Source organism: Anastrepha obliqua, chromosome 5, assembly GCF_027943255.1.
Source record: "Anastrepha obliqua isolate idAnaObli1 chromosome 5, idAnaObli1_1.0, whole genome shotgun sequence".
Taxonomy (NCBI): Eukaryota; Metazoa; Arthropoda; class Insecta; order Diptera; family Tephritidae; genus Anastrepha; species Anastrepha obliqua.
This window is the reverse complement of record NC_072896.1, coordinates 56,285,446-56,298,789: the sequence shown is the minus strand read 5'-3', so window position 1 is coordinate 56,298,789 and position 13,344 is coordinate 56,285,446. Positions and strand designations below refer to the sequence as shown.

General features: G+C 35.3%; 1 protein-coding gene across 1 annotated transcript; it reads left to right on the top strand.

The window, feature by feature from the left end:
- Window positions 1-414: 414 nt before the first annotated feature.
- On the top strand, window positions 415-7,787 carry LOC129247860 (WD repeat and FYVE domain-containing protein 2). The gene is made up of 7 exons (XM_054887217.1): window positions 415-678; window positions 732-1,079; window positions 1,138-1,250; window positions 1,309-1,435; window positions 1,495-1,691; window positions 6,830-6,971; window positions 7,607-7,787. Exons 1-7 carry the CDS (start codon window positions 518-520, stop codon window positions 7,743-7,745), a joined length of 1,227 nt encoding a protein of 408 aa, XP_054743192.1. The 5' UTR covers window positions 415-517; the 3' UTR covers window positions 7,746-7,787.
- Window positions 7,788-13,344: the final 5,557 nt, after the last annotated feature.

The window sequence follows — 13,344 nt, the reverse complement described above, 5'->3', positions numbered from 1 at the left end:
CAAAAGGAGGAGAAAGTATAAATGTTTGTGAAAATTCTGTGAATGGTAATATAGGGATTTGTAAGATTTAAACTAAACAAAATAATGCAAACGAAGTGCCGTGTGTTTAATTGTGGAAGCACAAATTAATATAAACCCCCCTGCAGTTCGTTTGCGTTTTTATACGGAAGACGCCGTGGCAAGAAAGTTTGTGTGTAGGTGTATAATATCCATTTCCATTGCTTTCGCCTAATCTTCTTTACACACAAGTAATTTCCATTCCTTTTGTTTGTTTATTCATGGACTCTTATGACAACGAATGCGGAAGGCGCAGTCTATTTCTCTATCATATGTAGTGTCATTCAAAGATGTTTATTTTGACAGTTTAAAATTTATGGAAAATTGTGTGATGCATGCATAATCAGACCTTTAAGGTACGTAGACAAGTTATCGATATTAAAATTATCCAATTAGAAACGGCTATAAACTTCGAGTAAAACAAAGGCGTTTTTCAGCTTAACGGGAAAAGTTTTGTGAAATGGCTGCTGAGATAAAACCCGCACAACGTAGTTGCGACGATCGTTTCAACTCTGTAAGAAAACTGGAGTTGTTAAATAAATTGGAGGGTAGTGGTGATGATATTAATGCTGCAATTTTTATTCCTGGAGAGAACGGTGTTATAAGTGTTTCTGATGACAAGTTTGTACACTTCTACCAAGAAATGCATTTTAATTAATTAGAGCTTTATCCAGAACCATACGCGTGTGGCTGAAGCGTGACTCAGGTCAATATTGGCCTAGCATTTGTCAATTTATGCCTTCCGGATGTACTTCTGTTCATTATAATGCAAATGACAGGCAGTTGTATGTTGGCCAGGACAATGGGACAGTAACGCAATATGTATTTTCGGATGACTGCAACCGTCTTTCCTTTGTGCGGGACTATTTAGCACATCAAGGCCGAGTAATGGAAATAGTAGTTGCCAATACGCTCAAATGGGTGCTTTCATGTGGAAAGGACAAATTATTCGTATTTTACTCGACGGAAAGTGGGAACCGATTGGGTAGTTATAGTTTTGAGTCGCCCTGTACCTCTCTTCAGTACGTCAACTGGCTATACCACAGAATGTTAATTATTTAAGTAATTGCATTGTTACAGATTTGATAGCATGGCCAAATATGCCTTTGTTGGCGACAATGCTGGACTTATTACAATGCTAAGGTGTGATACGCAAGGTGTTCAGTTCATAAACACATTCAAAGGACATACCAGTAAAGTTTATTGTATTATATAAATAAATATTTTCTGATTTGTTCTGATTGTAAATAGCAAGCATTAGATGCTTAAAATGGGTTGAAGAACACCAGTTGCTTTTTAGTGGATCTTGTGATCAAACTGTTTATGTTTGGGATGTTGGTGGAAAACGTGGCACGATTTATGAATTACAAGGACACAAGTTAGTTCATTGTCTCTCTTACTTCTCTTTTTTGTTAATGTGATTATTTTATTCTTCAGTAATAAGGTGTCTTCACTAGCTTATGCCAGTCTCACCCAACAACTTATGAGTGGTGGCGAAGACTCTGTTATTGTGTTATGGGAAATGAATGCTATGCGAAAAGAAGTCCCGCAATGGGTGGAAAATAATAGTTGTCAGCTATGTCAGCGACCATTCTTTTGGAATTTTCGTGCGATGGTGGACCAGAGACAAATTGGTAATTATTTTTTCTTAGTATTTGTTTTTTAAACAACTTCAATATCCAGTTCAAAGTTGAAAGGCTCTTTTGGGTTGGCTTTCCATTACTTAAAAATGTGATTTAGTGTATTTTTTTTTTATAAATTATTGAGAATTAATATAAATATTTAACATAAAAATTATTTTGGTAATTATTTAGAAGAGCGGCCCTTCAGAAAATCAATATTTTTGTAAAATTTTTTCAATGATATCAATAAAATGTATTGTAAAAGAGTGTTTAAGATCGGGGGAACTATACTTTTATGTAGGATTTACTGTTAATATGAATATCAAATCCGGCGGGCGACACAACAAGAATTACCGCTTGAACATTATATAAGTGTTTTGAAATGTTGTCCAACTCCGGCTACGCAATCCACAGTATTTTTGCGTAGAACTCCTTTTCGCGTGGGCGGCCTTCGGCCGCGCTTCAAAAAAAAAACCCTCATCAGTCCAACTCCGGCTACGCAATCCACAGTATTTTTGCGTAGAACTGCTTTTCGCGTGGGCGGCCTTCGGCCGCGCTTCAAAAAAATAACCCTCATCAGTCCAACTCCGGCTACGCAATCCACAGTATTTTTGCGTAGAACACCTTTTCGCGTGGGCGGCCTTCGGCCGCGCTTCAAAAAAAAAAAACCCTCATCAGTCCAACTCCGGCTACGCAATCCACAGTATTTTGGACTGATGAGGGTTTTTTTTTTGAAGCGCGGCCGAAGGCCGCCCACGCGAAAAGGAGTTCTACGCAAAAATACTGTGGATTGCGTAGCCGGAGTTGGACTGATGAGGGTTATTTTTTTGAAGCGCGGCCGAAGGCCGCCCACGCGAAAAGCAGTTCTACGCAAAATCCTACATAAAAGTATAGTTCCCCCGATCTTAAACACTCTTTTACAATACATTTTATTGATATCATTGAAAAAATTTTACAAAAATATTGATTTTCTGAAGGGCCGCTCTTCTAAATAATTACCATTATTTTTTGCATGAGTTAAAAAAAACGCATTACTCCATCTTATTTTACTTAAGAACAAACACTGAAATGGAATAATATTCGGCTAAACTTTCCATTACTACCACGATATATTTGGATGCTGGGCGGAGGGGGAGTGGCACCACCCACCACGCCCATTAGAAAGAGCAAGGTCACACCATTTTAACTGTGAAAGTCCCAACCTCCTAGGGTCCTTATAGAACCCCCAGGGGAAGTTTAAAAATTAGGTTTTTTACGACCGCATTTGTAGTTTGTACTGAAATAAAGTTGAAGAGAAGTGTATACAGCAATCGTCAACCCAGCAAGCATTTAACTTAGGTTTTATAATTCATAGCACTTATGAAAATGTTGTTTTATCGTAAAATTTATAAGTGCCTCTGGCGAAAATTTGGGCTAAAAGTGGTCTGATTTTGCACAACATGTATATGTAGAAACAAAAAAGCGCCGCGGGCGAAAATTTGCACTAAAAATCGAGCGCCGCACGCGAATATTTGGACTAAAATTCACGCCTATAAATAATAAAAATAATTATAAAAGAATTGTTCCCCTTGTTCTCTCTTTCATCGTTCGTTTGACAGTTCGCTCCTCACATTTATTATGCACGGTATTACAAACCGTTAGAGGAACATTTGTAATAATAGAATTTGGAGTATTATTTAGTAAAAATAGCTTTAAATCGAATCTTAATGTAATAAAGAATGTTTATAAGTGATTTTGTTACTTTTCTGTGTTTGTATTTTAATGAAATAAGCTCCTGTAATAGGGCATTTTTTCAAGCTTATGCAAAAAAGAAGTATTTTTAACGTTAAAATTTTCTATTAATTCTTAATTGCAATTTATAAAAAGTACTATAAATCAAAAGGCTGATATAGTGACTACATTTGCGTTTTATAATTTTTAAATTCGGTCCACGCCCTTAGACATTATAAACAACTTTATCGTGTTAGAAATGGAAAGTCAACCCCAATATTCACTTATTAACACTCTTTGTTGCACACCCGCCTTCCAAAACATTGTGGCGGTAATGGAAAGTTTAGCAGCGCTTTTAATTAAATAACTATTGATCTCATTATGGATACTTTAAAAGAGAGTAAAATAATTTTACCTCGAATTTCGGTGCTGAAAGAGTTAAAAAAATCCTCGAATACCGACCCTTCTCTCAATTTAGGCTTTATGAACTAGAAAGAATATAAACCGTTTCGTTAAAAACAAAAACAAAAACTAGGTTCGATAGAACTTTCTAGGCTATGCTATGCACAGTGTTATACATACATATATTAAATATATACATATATACAATTTTATATATAGAATTATTAATAACTTCTACTCAAATATGAACGAGACGTTATCAATAAAACGGTCCGCGGATGACATATGGCAAAAACAAATTTTTTGTTTTTTGGTAGGACTGTTATAAACTTACATGGCAAATTTCAGCGTGATATGTCACATAGTTTGTTTTCTGTGCTACTGTAAACAAGTCAAGCTCGAGTGTGTTCTTCGAATTTAACGATGGAAATTCAAGTTGAACAAGGAATTTGTTTGAAATTTTGTTATTCCAACAACGTCTCGTTCATATTTCAGCAGAAGCTATGTGCAGTAATATAGTAAAGGGAGAGGTATTTTTATGAAGCGCGACCGGAGGCTACCCACACAGAAATACAGTTATTGTTGTTGTTGTAGCAGCATAAACATTCCCCATACATATATGGGGAATGCTGCTGAAGTGACAGTCCTTGTCCGGATATAAAGCCGGGTCGTTCCGGTAACGTAGAACCGACTGTCGTGGGAACGGCAGAAATACAGTAGGTAGCCTAGCTGGAATTGGTTCAATAAGGGGAAAAAATTTCAAAAAAAAACATTTCTATACAAGTTATGTTCGTTTCTTTTACTTGTGTATATAATATCTTGCTTCATACCCACAACCAAAAATCAAATTTAAAAAAAAAACCAAACATCGCTCCAACACAGTACCCTAAGCACCAGCATGTCACAAAAAATCAATAACATAATTCAGAATCTGTCCAATACTAGCATTTCACCGTTCACAATTACTAAATCCAAGCCAAAATACGGCTCTTAACAATTATTTGTGAAAAATCATTTAAATGCCCACCATGAGCACGTCAAACAGTCGGAGAAAGCCTCTTCCTTGGGTAAATAGATTTTAGCGGATCACTGTCGAAAATTCTCATCGCAACAAAACATTCTAAATTACAAACAAAGAAATGCTATCTTCTACTGGGGAATGAAGCGGATGAAAAAAATTAGTTTAGAAGATTTTGCGAAAATTATAATCATAGCTCATTATCTCAAGAATTATGGAACGAAATGAGAAGGCTAACAAATTGTCATACGCAAACATCAATGTCAGCCATCCGAACGTGCCAAGGGACAACAATAAAATATTTATAAACCTATAGCCCACCTTTTTGTTACTCTAGGCCGAACGCTCCAGCGACAGTAATTTTCCCAATCAATTTATATAGGCTGAAAACTCGCACATAACTCCAAACCAGGTAACCAACCCAACAGCAATAGTAACGAAAATGACATTTCAATGGAAGAAATGCATTTCACTTAACAAAAGTAAAAACGGTAGATTTTGATCGCATATCATCTACCAAGAAACTTCTGAATACAACCTCAAGAAAGCGAATAAGCTCTACATTAGTGGGGTGTGGACCCAAAATCAAGACAGTTGAGGTTCTTCTATACCCACTCTACGAAAGACCTGGCCCCAGTTACATATCAGCACGGCTTCCGTAGAGTGCACAGTCACGCAGTCACAATCCACGATGATATTCAACAGTCGACCCTCCCACCGGGACTGAAGAGGTGGTTCGCGAACTATCTGTTGGTCGACAATTGCTTGCCATTTTTCGAGACTTAATATCAAAGCAGATGAGGATAAACCAAGATGTGTCGCAGGGTGGTGTCCGTTCAGCCTTGCTTTCAACTTCTGCATCTCGAAGCTCCCCCAACCACAAGAGGGAGTTTCACTGGTCTCCTATGCTGACGATTGTTCGAGAATAGCGCCCGGCAATGCAATGTTCAAAGTAAACGTTTATCTCTCCAGTCTTTCTTGCTTTCTTACTGCTAGGAATCTCAAACTTTCCCCCACTAAATCCATGGCGACCCTCTTTACCACCTGGACGAAGGAGGTCAAACTACAGCTAAAGATGAAAGTCGATGTCACACCAATATCGACCGTTAACAACTCCAAAATTTTAGGTGTCGGCTTCGACAGTTTGCTCTCCTCAGCCCAACCGTAATTGCTATTAAGGTCCAAAACTGCATCAAGGAAAATATTGGTGAAGAGAAGAAAAATATAGTTCATTCAATGACGAATCGCTCGAATGCTGTCCTCAAGCAAAAAGGCATGCCAACAAATATTAAATTAAGATATTTGTACTTTTAGTTTTTTTTTTTTATTATTGTGTATCGATTATTCTTTTTTATGTTGGTACACTCGTCTCGAAGATATGTTCACGGTTTTAGCAATATAGCATGTTTAATTTATTTGTGAGAGGCAAAATAAGACAAGTGTTTTGGGTGTTCGGCAATTTTCTGCAGTCAACCCTTATTGGAGAGCGGTTTACTTCTTACGAGAGCATCGCAAACTGGCTCAATGGATGGATCAAGTCAAAATAACTCGAATTTTTCGTCAGAGGAATCAGTTTGCTGCCTGAAAGATGGAGTAAATTTGTAGCGGTTCATTTCTTACGAGAGCATCGTAAACTGGCTCTATGAATGGATCAAGTCAAAAGAACTCGAGTTTTTCGTCATAGGAATCAGTTTGCTGCCTAAATAATGGAGTAAATTTGTAGCTTCCAATGGCACATAATTCACATAATATCATGTATAGATACCCACGTGCTAAATACCCAAAATATTTACCAATGTCTTTCGAAAGCTTTGTCATAAATTTCAAAAAGTAATACCATAAAAATATGGTATATGGTATAAACTATTAATTTACATAACATAAAACTGTCGCAATCATAGTTGCAGTAGTTTACTGCATTATAACATTTTCAACTAAACTAATTTATTATACTAATATCAGATAAAAAAGTCTTTTATCTATGTGAATTTTTACTTACAATTACCTTACAATTTTGCAGGAATAAGACAACATCACTGCAGGCATTGTGGAAAGGCTGTTTGCGATAGCTGCTCTGCTAGCCGTATCAACATTCCAATAATGGGATTTGAATTCGATGTGCGTTGTTGTGATCCTTGTTACAAGCAACTGCAAAGTGTTGAGTATGTTACAATAGTTACTTATGTTCAAAAAGTACCCGGAATTTTTCATTTAAACGAACGGTCCTGAGATGTCAAAAGCATTGCTTTTTATCAGTTCATTTTCATCTATTATATAGTATAGTATAAATGCAATAGCTTTATAAACGAGTAATTGTTTGATGTATTTTGTCAATTTCCGCGAAATAGTCTTTAATATTTAGTTTTGATATTAATAGGGGATATTTGATATTACCGGAGAGACTGCAGAGTTTTGGGTTAACAACTCATGACTAGAATGCATCGTCATATGTAATGTTGTCTTGTTTGCTACGGTTAGGGTCATAAAACTATGTATTAAGATTCTTGTTCACCTGAAATGGCTCTCTAACTTTTTACTGTTCCCTGAATCAAGTTTCCACTTCGCTCAAGCGCTTGGAGGACTACTGAGGGAATTGAGGAGAAGGAATGGAAAGCGATTCTAAATTTGTTTTATGAAAAATGTTTTGAAGTTAGTTGTCAAAGCTGTTGTTACCATGGATATTACTAAGGAAGGAAAAAATATCACTGAATAATTGAACCGTTTCGTTTTATGGACAATTTCGGTTACTTTTTAACAGAAAATAAGTAATGAGTTTATATTTTTATTTTTTTTCAAGTCGACCTTCATTGGCTTCTTTTCATGATGCAAAACATTCCATCGTCAACATGGACCTCGATGAGAATCGAAAATTGCTATTGACTGTTGGACAAGATCGTGTTATAAAAATTTGGGATTTATCTTCAATTTGGGCATAATAATAAATACCTTGACATATATTTTCAGAATTTAATTCGAAATTCTTTAATCAGATTTTTATTTTAATGTAATCAAATAAAATACTATATTTATTGATAAATCTAACTAATATTAGACAGCGCCATAGGACTCAGAATGGCCACTAAAAGTTACTTCAAGTACTTTTTGGGCTAGAAAAGCATAACAAAGTTCGAAATAAATGAAATGTTGCATGAAAAAAGCATGTATTTTATAGTTTTTATATATATTATCTTTATAATATTTAGCCCAACATTAGAGAAACATCATTAATAAATGAAGCTAAAAATAAGAAAACGCTGTAGAGCGCAAATCTTGTGCAATATAAAGTATAATTAGAAAGACATCCTCAATATATGCCTTGAATATTGCTTCGAAAATTAAATAAGATTAGAAAAATCAGGCGGATGTGGTTCTGGCTAAATTTATTTATTAATCGCCTTTGTAGACAAAATTAAGTATTCGTTTTCTGTAAATCCATTTGTCGAAACAATGTGTAATAAAAAAAGCAAAGCAAAATAAGTGAGGCCGGTAGGTAAACAATATTTTAGTTGTTTATTTTGGTGTATAGATGTTTAATTTTTTGCATTTTCTGCTCTGGACCAAGCGACATATAGCTGGACCTCTGAAAAAATATGGATTTTTTAAATTTCATCCGGAGTTCACACAGTTGTACAACCCTTTAACTACAGTTGAATAAAGACATACATACATACATTATATTACAACGGGTTATGGGCTTAAAGCCATGTGTATTCTGCTAAATTAAAAGTATAAATAGCTAATAACTTCTGAAGGTTTAAGGTACTTGACCACCTTATAAGTTTCAAAAAATTAAATTTTTTTTTTTACATTTTTTCAATCCTTATACTTTTAAAAATCATCACCTGAAACTTTTTTTTTAAATTCGAATTCTAACAAAGTGAAATCAGTGAAAATGTGCAGGCGCATCCTGCACTCATTACTTGCTGACTCAGCGGAAAGAAAATAGCAAGTTTTAACTTTAAACGCGTTTTTCCAGAAATTACTTTTTTTCGAATGGCGGACACTTTATCTCCGAAACTGCTTAGCCGATTTTAATGATTTTGGTCTTGTTTTATTTGTTAAGATGTTTTGTATGCCAATTTACCACATTTTGCAAAAAAAAAAGTTAATAAAGTATTGCTTTTTAAGCATAACATTGTGAAAAACAGCTGTGTTTTCTTAACTTTTTTTCAAACATCCGCCATTTTTTTATTATTTTTTTTTGTCAGTTTGTGGTAAATTCTCACGCAAGGAACCTTTCTTTTGAAAATTTTGTTTCTCTCTTTTTTTTTAGAATTACCATTTCTAAGATTAACTGTCCGCCGCAAGACATGATTTTCTTCAGGCCTCGACTTTGGCGCCTCCTGGATATATGTTAAAAAAAGAAATTTTAATAAATCAATTTTTTTTTTGTATTATATAAGCTCTAAATAAAAATTAAAAAAAAAATTTATTTTAATTAATATATTATACAGAACATGAAAAAAAAATTATTGAATATGTTGTACTTTTTAGCTTTCCCAGGTGGTCAAGTACCTTAAATACTATATAGTAAAATTGCAAATTCATCTTTAATTCTTGTGGCACCCCAATGGAAGAGTTGCGCGGCGTGAAGCCTCAAGCGAAACCTGTATAAAGGTAAGAAACGACGATGAATTAGCTGCCTCGCCCATGCTGATCAAGGCGATAGAAAAATAGAAAATAACAAAACTAAAACCATTGAAAGAGCAGATGTATTCTTTGCAACGAGTAGTACACCAACAAATAACGAAAGATAAGTATATAAGTTACATACTCCATTTACATACGTGTTCACACTTTTACATATCAATATATTGTAAATTATGTCATATATAGATGCATATAACGCATGTACTAAATGAACAAGTCGTACGGTGCGGACGTGTTTTTCGGAATCATGTATTTACTAGAATTTTCTTATTAATATTCTACGTCTTGCCATAAATTTGTAGAAAAAAGTTCCGTTATTTTAGCTTTGGTTCGCATGTATTGTCTACTCATACTTTATACCGAGGCGAATTTATTATAGGTGACAGCAACCACATATAAGTAAAATCCTACATGTATTTGTTGTTGCCTTTGGTACAAGCATCAAGTCAAAATCCACCTTGATACGAATGTAAACATACCAATACAAACAAACAAAGCATATCATTTTGACGTAAGTCATATCCAGGCGAAAAATTCAGCTGGGTGAATGCTGTCACCTATAATAAATCCACCTTGCTTTATACTTAGTTTCGTGGCAAATTTCGATTGTTAACAATGGAGTTGGGAGCTAAGGAAAATCGCATTGCAGTGATTGCATTACATACATAAGTTTGGTAAAAGTGCAAGAGAGTTTTATGAATAGCTGAAAAAGCTTAATATTTCAAGAATGTTTGTTTACCGCACGATCAATAGTTTTTCTCTAACGACTGAAGGGACAGACAGAAAATGAAGTGGTTGTCCTCACGTGATTCGAACCACTGCAGCCTTAAAAGCCATTCGAGAGAGAATTCACAGAAATCTCCTTAGAAAGCATAAAACTATATCCAGGGAGATGAATGCATCGACCAGATCCATCTCAGAGATGATCTCCGCATGAAAGCCTTCCATCGCTCAACTGGCCATCTTTTGACAACGCGCTTGAAGAAAATTATACTCGACAGACGCAAGCAGCTGTTTCGGTGGCACGCGGTCAACTGCCATGGAAATTTTCTTTTCACAAATGAGAAAATGCTCACTATTGAAGAAGTTTTTAATAAGCAAAACGACAAAATCTATGCTAAAACTTCTAAAAACGCAGAGAATGTTTTTCCAAGGGTTCAGCGTGGCTACCATCCTCCGTAATGGTTTGGTACGTTGGAAAAGGCGTTACATCTCATAATTTCTACGAAAAAGAGGTTAAACTTTGGCAAAAGTGTACCAGGAGGATGTCTTAGAAGGCGTGGTGAAACATCTGAACAGTACTCTATTCAATGGAGAGCATTAGATCTTCCAGCAAAACTCCTCTCCAGCCCATAAGGCAATAACCCCTCCCAGCAGTGGCTAAAAAACAATATTCCTAGGCTCATAGGCAGAAGATTGGCCGTCTGGAATCCGACGTAAATATCCATGGAAACCGTGCGTGCTGCAATAGCTGAATGCCTTAATTATTTGAAGGCTTATGTAAAAGCAAATGGTGACAATTTCGAATGAAAATTTAAATTTATTTTTTAATATTTACATGATTAAATAAAACTGACTTCATTAAAAAAAATATTATAATTTCATATCCATAATTTGTAACAGAACCTATAGTAGGACTAAGTATTGGTACGAATTTTTTTACGTTAAAATTCAAATAAGTCTCTTATTCTGAGTTCGATCACTAAATTGTGAAATACAAGTCTCAAATTAATGGCAATACACTGGCTTTACTTTTTTCCAACACTTTACATCTACACGTTTGCCTTTCGACTGAATCACTCTACTACTTTTCGTTTATTCGCTTACAAGTTCAATTTCCAACTGAATACCATATGCGCAGACACCTCTGCTTATATACCGCGATGATATTTACGAAGGCATCGGCGACAATGCAGCCATAATTACTCCCATGTCTATGCTTGGTGAAGGGCCTCTAGTTTCTTTCTTCTCTTCCATATTTGTCGATAACTTCCCAGCTTCTGTCTGGAACACATCTTCGTCTAGATAGACACCCAATGCCGCCATAGCCTCGCGCAACCGTACTTGCAACTCTGCATTTTTCCCAGTAGCTAACAAGCCTCGCTATTCGAATTCTTTCATAAGCTGCTGAACCTTGAGTTCGCTCAACTTTACCATCTTCACGATCCTGTTCTTGGCACTTTATTCAAAAATGTCACTTCTGACACCAATTGTTACGAATTTTCTTACGTTAAAATTTAAATAAGTCTCTTACAATAACTCCTCTGCCTTCGGCCAAATAAAAGTCTCAAATTAGTGGCAAATTACTGGCTTTACTTTATTTCAAACACTTTACTTTACGTTCAGCTTAAGTCTGACTCATTCTATTAATTTTCGTTTATTCGCTTATAATACGTTCACATATAAGTAGATGATCTACTTTTTCGCGCTTAACTCAAAATCAGTAATTAAAAGGCGCGATTTCCCATACAAAATTTCTCTCCCAAAATCTGAGATTATAAAATAATAATCATACTTTTAGACATACAACCCCGTGTTTTCTGTGTTATCGATAATTATTACTATGAATGTGAAGAGAAACATCAAAACAAAATCTAAATGAAATGGACGCCGGCAAAAAAAAAAAAAAAACAGATTTGTAGACATAATTTTAGTTAAATGTTTGTTATATATTATTAATTATGCATTCATATTACAGCGTGTGGCCACAAACGCTTTGTCCTCTTACTACTTATCATAAAATGTTAAATCGAATTTCGCATGCGTATTGCTGCCATAATTTTTTGCATATGGACTTTCGCCAACTATTTATTATTAGCAGCCAATTGCGCCATTAAATTAGCAATTCTCTCTCCTTGTATTTTCTTCATATCGTGCCATAATTTTTTGCAACCTCACTAAACGTCGCATATGGATTTCCGCCAACTGTTTATTATTAGCAGCCAATTGCGCCATTAAATTAGCTATTCTTTCTCCTTGTATTTTCTTCATATCGTTAGTAAAAATTAAAGAAACCAAAAACACCGAAATATTCCACCAAAATAATTTCTATGAAGAATAACCTCTCAAAGCAGTATTGACAGTTGATTGTCAATTTTGCAGGTAATCTGCCATATGTGAACGGGTAGATTAATTTGGTGGATTTATAGGTGATTAGTTAATATTATTACAAGTTCAATTTTCAACTGAATACTCCATGCACATACACCTCTGCTTATATACATGTCAAGGCGAATTTATTACAGGTGACAGCAAACACATATAAGTAAAACCCTACATGTATTTGTTGTTGCGTTTGGTGCAAGCATCACGTCAAAATCAGCAAGCAAATGTAAACATAGGAATGTAAACATACCAATACATACAAACAAAGCATATCATTTTGACGTAAGCCATACCTACGGCGAAAAATTCAGCTGGGTGAATGCTGTCACCTTATTAAATCCACCTTGATACATGTGCTTAATAATTATCGTAATTTCTGGCAGCTATCTTCTGGCGAGACACTCGTCTAACTCATCTAACGGTAGACCCTGACTCGGTCTCGCTATCTGCTGCCGCCATCAAGGCTAATTCATGTTTTTGTTTTGACCTCTCGTACACTATTGTTGCTAGTCCAAGGTGAATTTATTATAGGTGACAGCATTCACCCAGCTGAATTTTTCGCCGTAGATATGGCTTACGTCAAAATGATATACTTTGTTTGTATGTATTGGTATGTTTACATTCGTATCAAGGTGGATTTTGACTTGATGCTTGTACCAAAGGCAACAACAAATACATGTAGGGTTTTACTTATATGTGGTTGCTGTCACCTATAATAAATTCGCCTTGTGCTAGTCGGTTCGCGAAACTTCACTTTCGTAACAACATATTACTCAAGGC

Coding starts and splice junctions, on each gene's coding strand:
- LOC129247860 (XM_054887217.1), top strand. CDS start 518: ATGGCTGCTGAGATAAAACCCGCACAACGTAGTTGCGACGATCGTTTC. Junction 1,251..1,308: donor CACATTCAAAGGACATACCA/GTAAAGTTTATT, acceptor GATTGTAAATAG/CAAGCATTAGATGCTTAAAA. Junction 6,972..7,606: donor AAGCAACTGCAAAGTGTTGA/GTATGTTACAAT, acceptor TTTTTTTTCAAG/TCGACCTTCATTGGCTTCTT.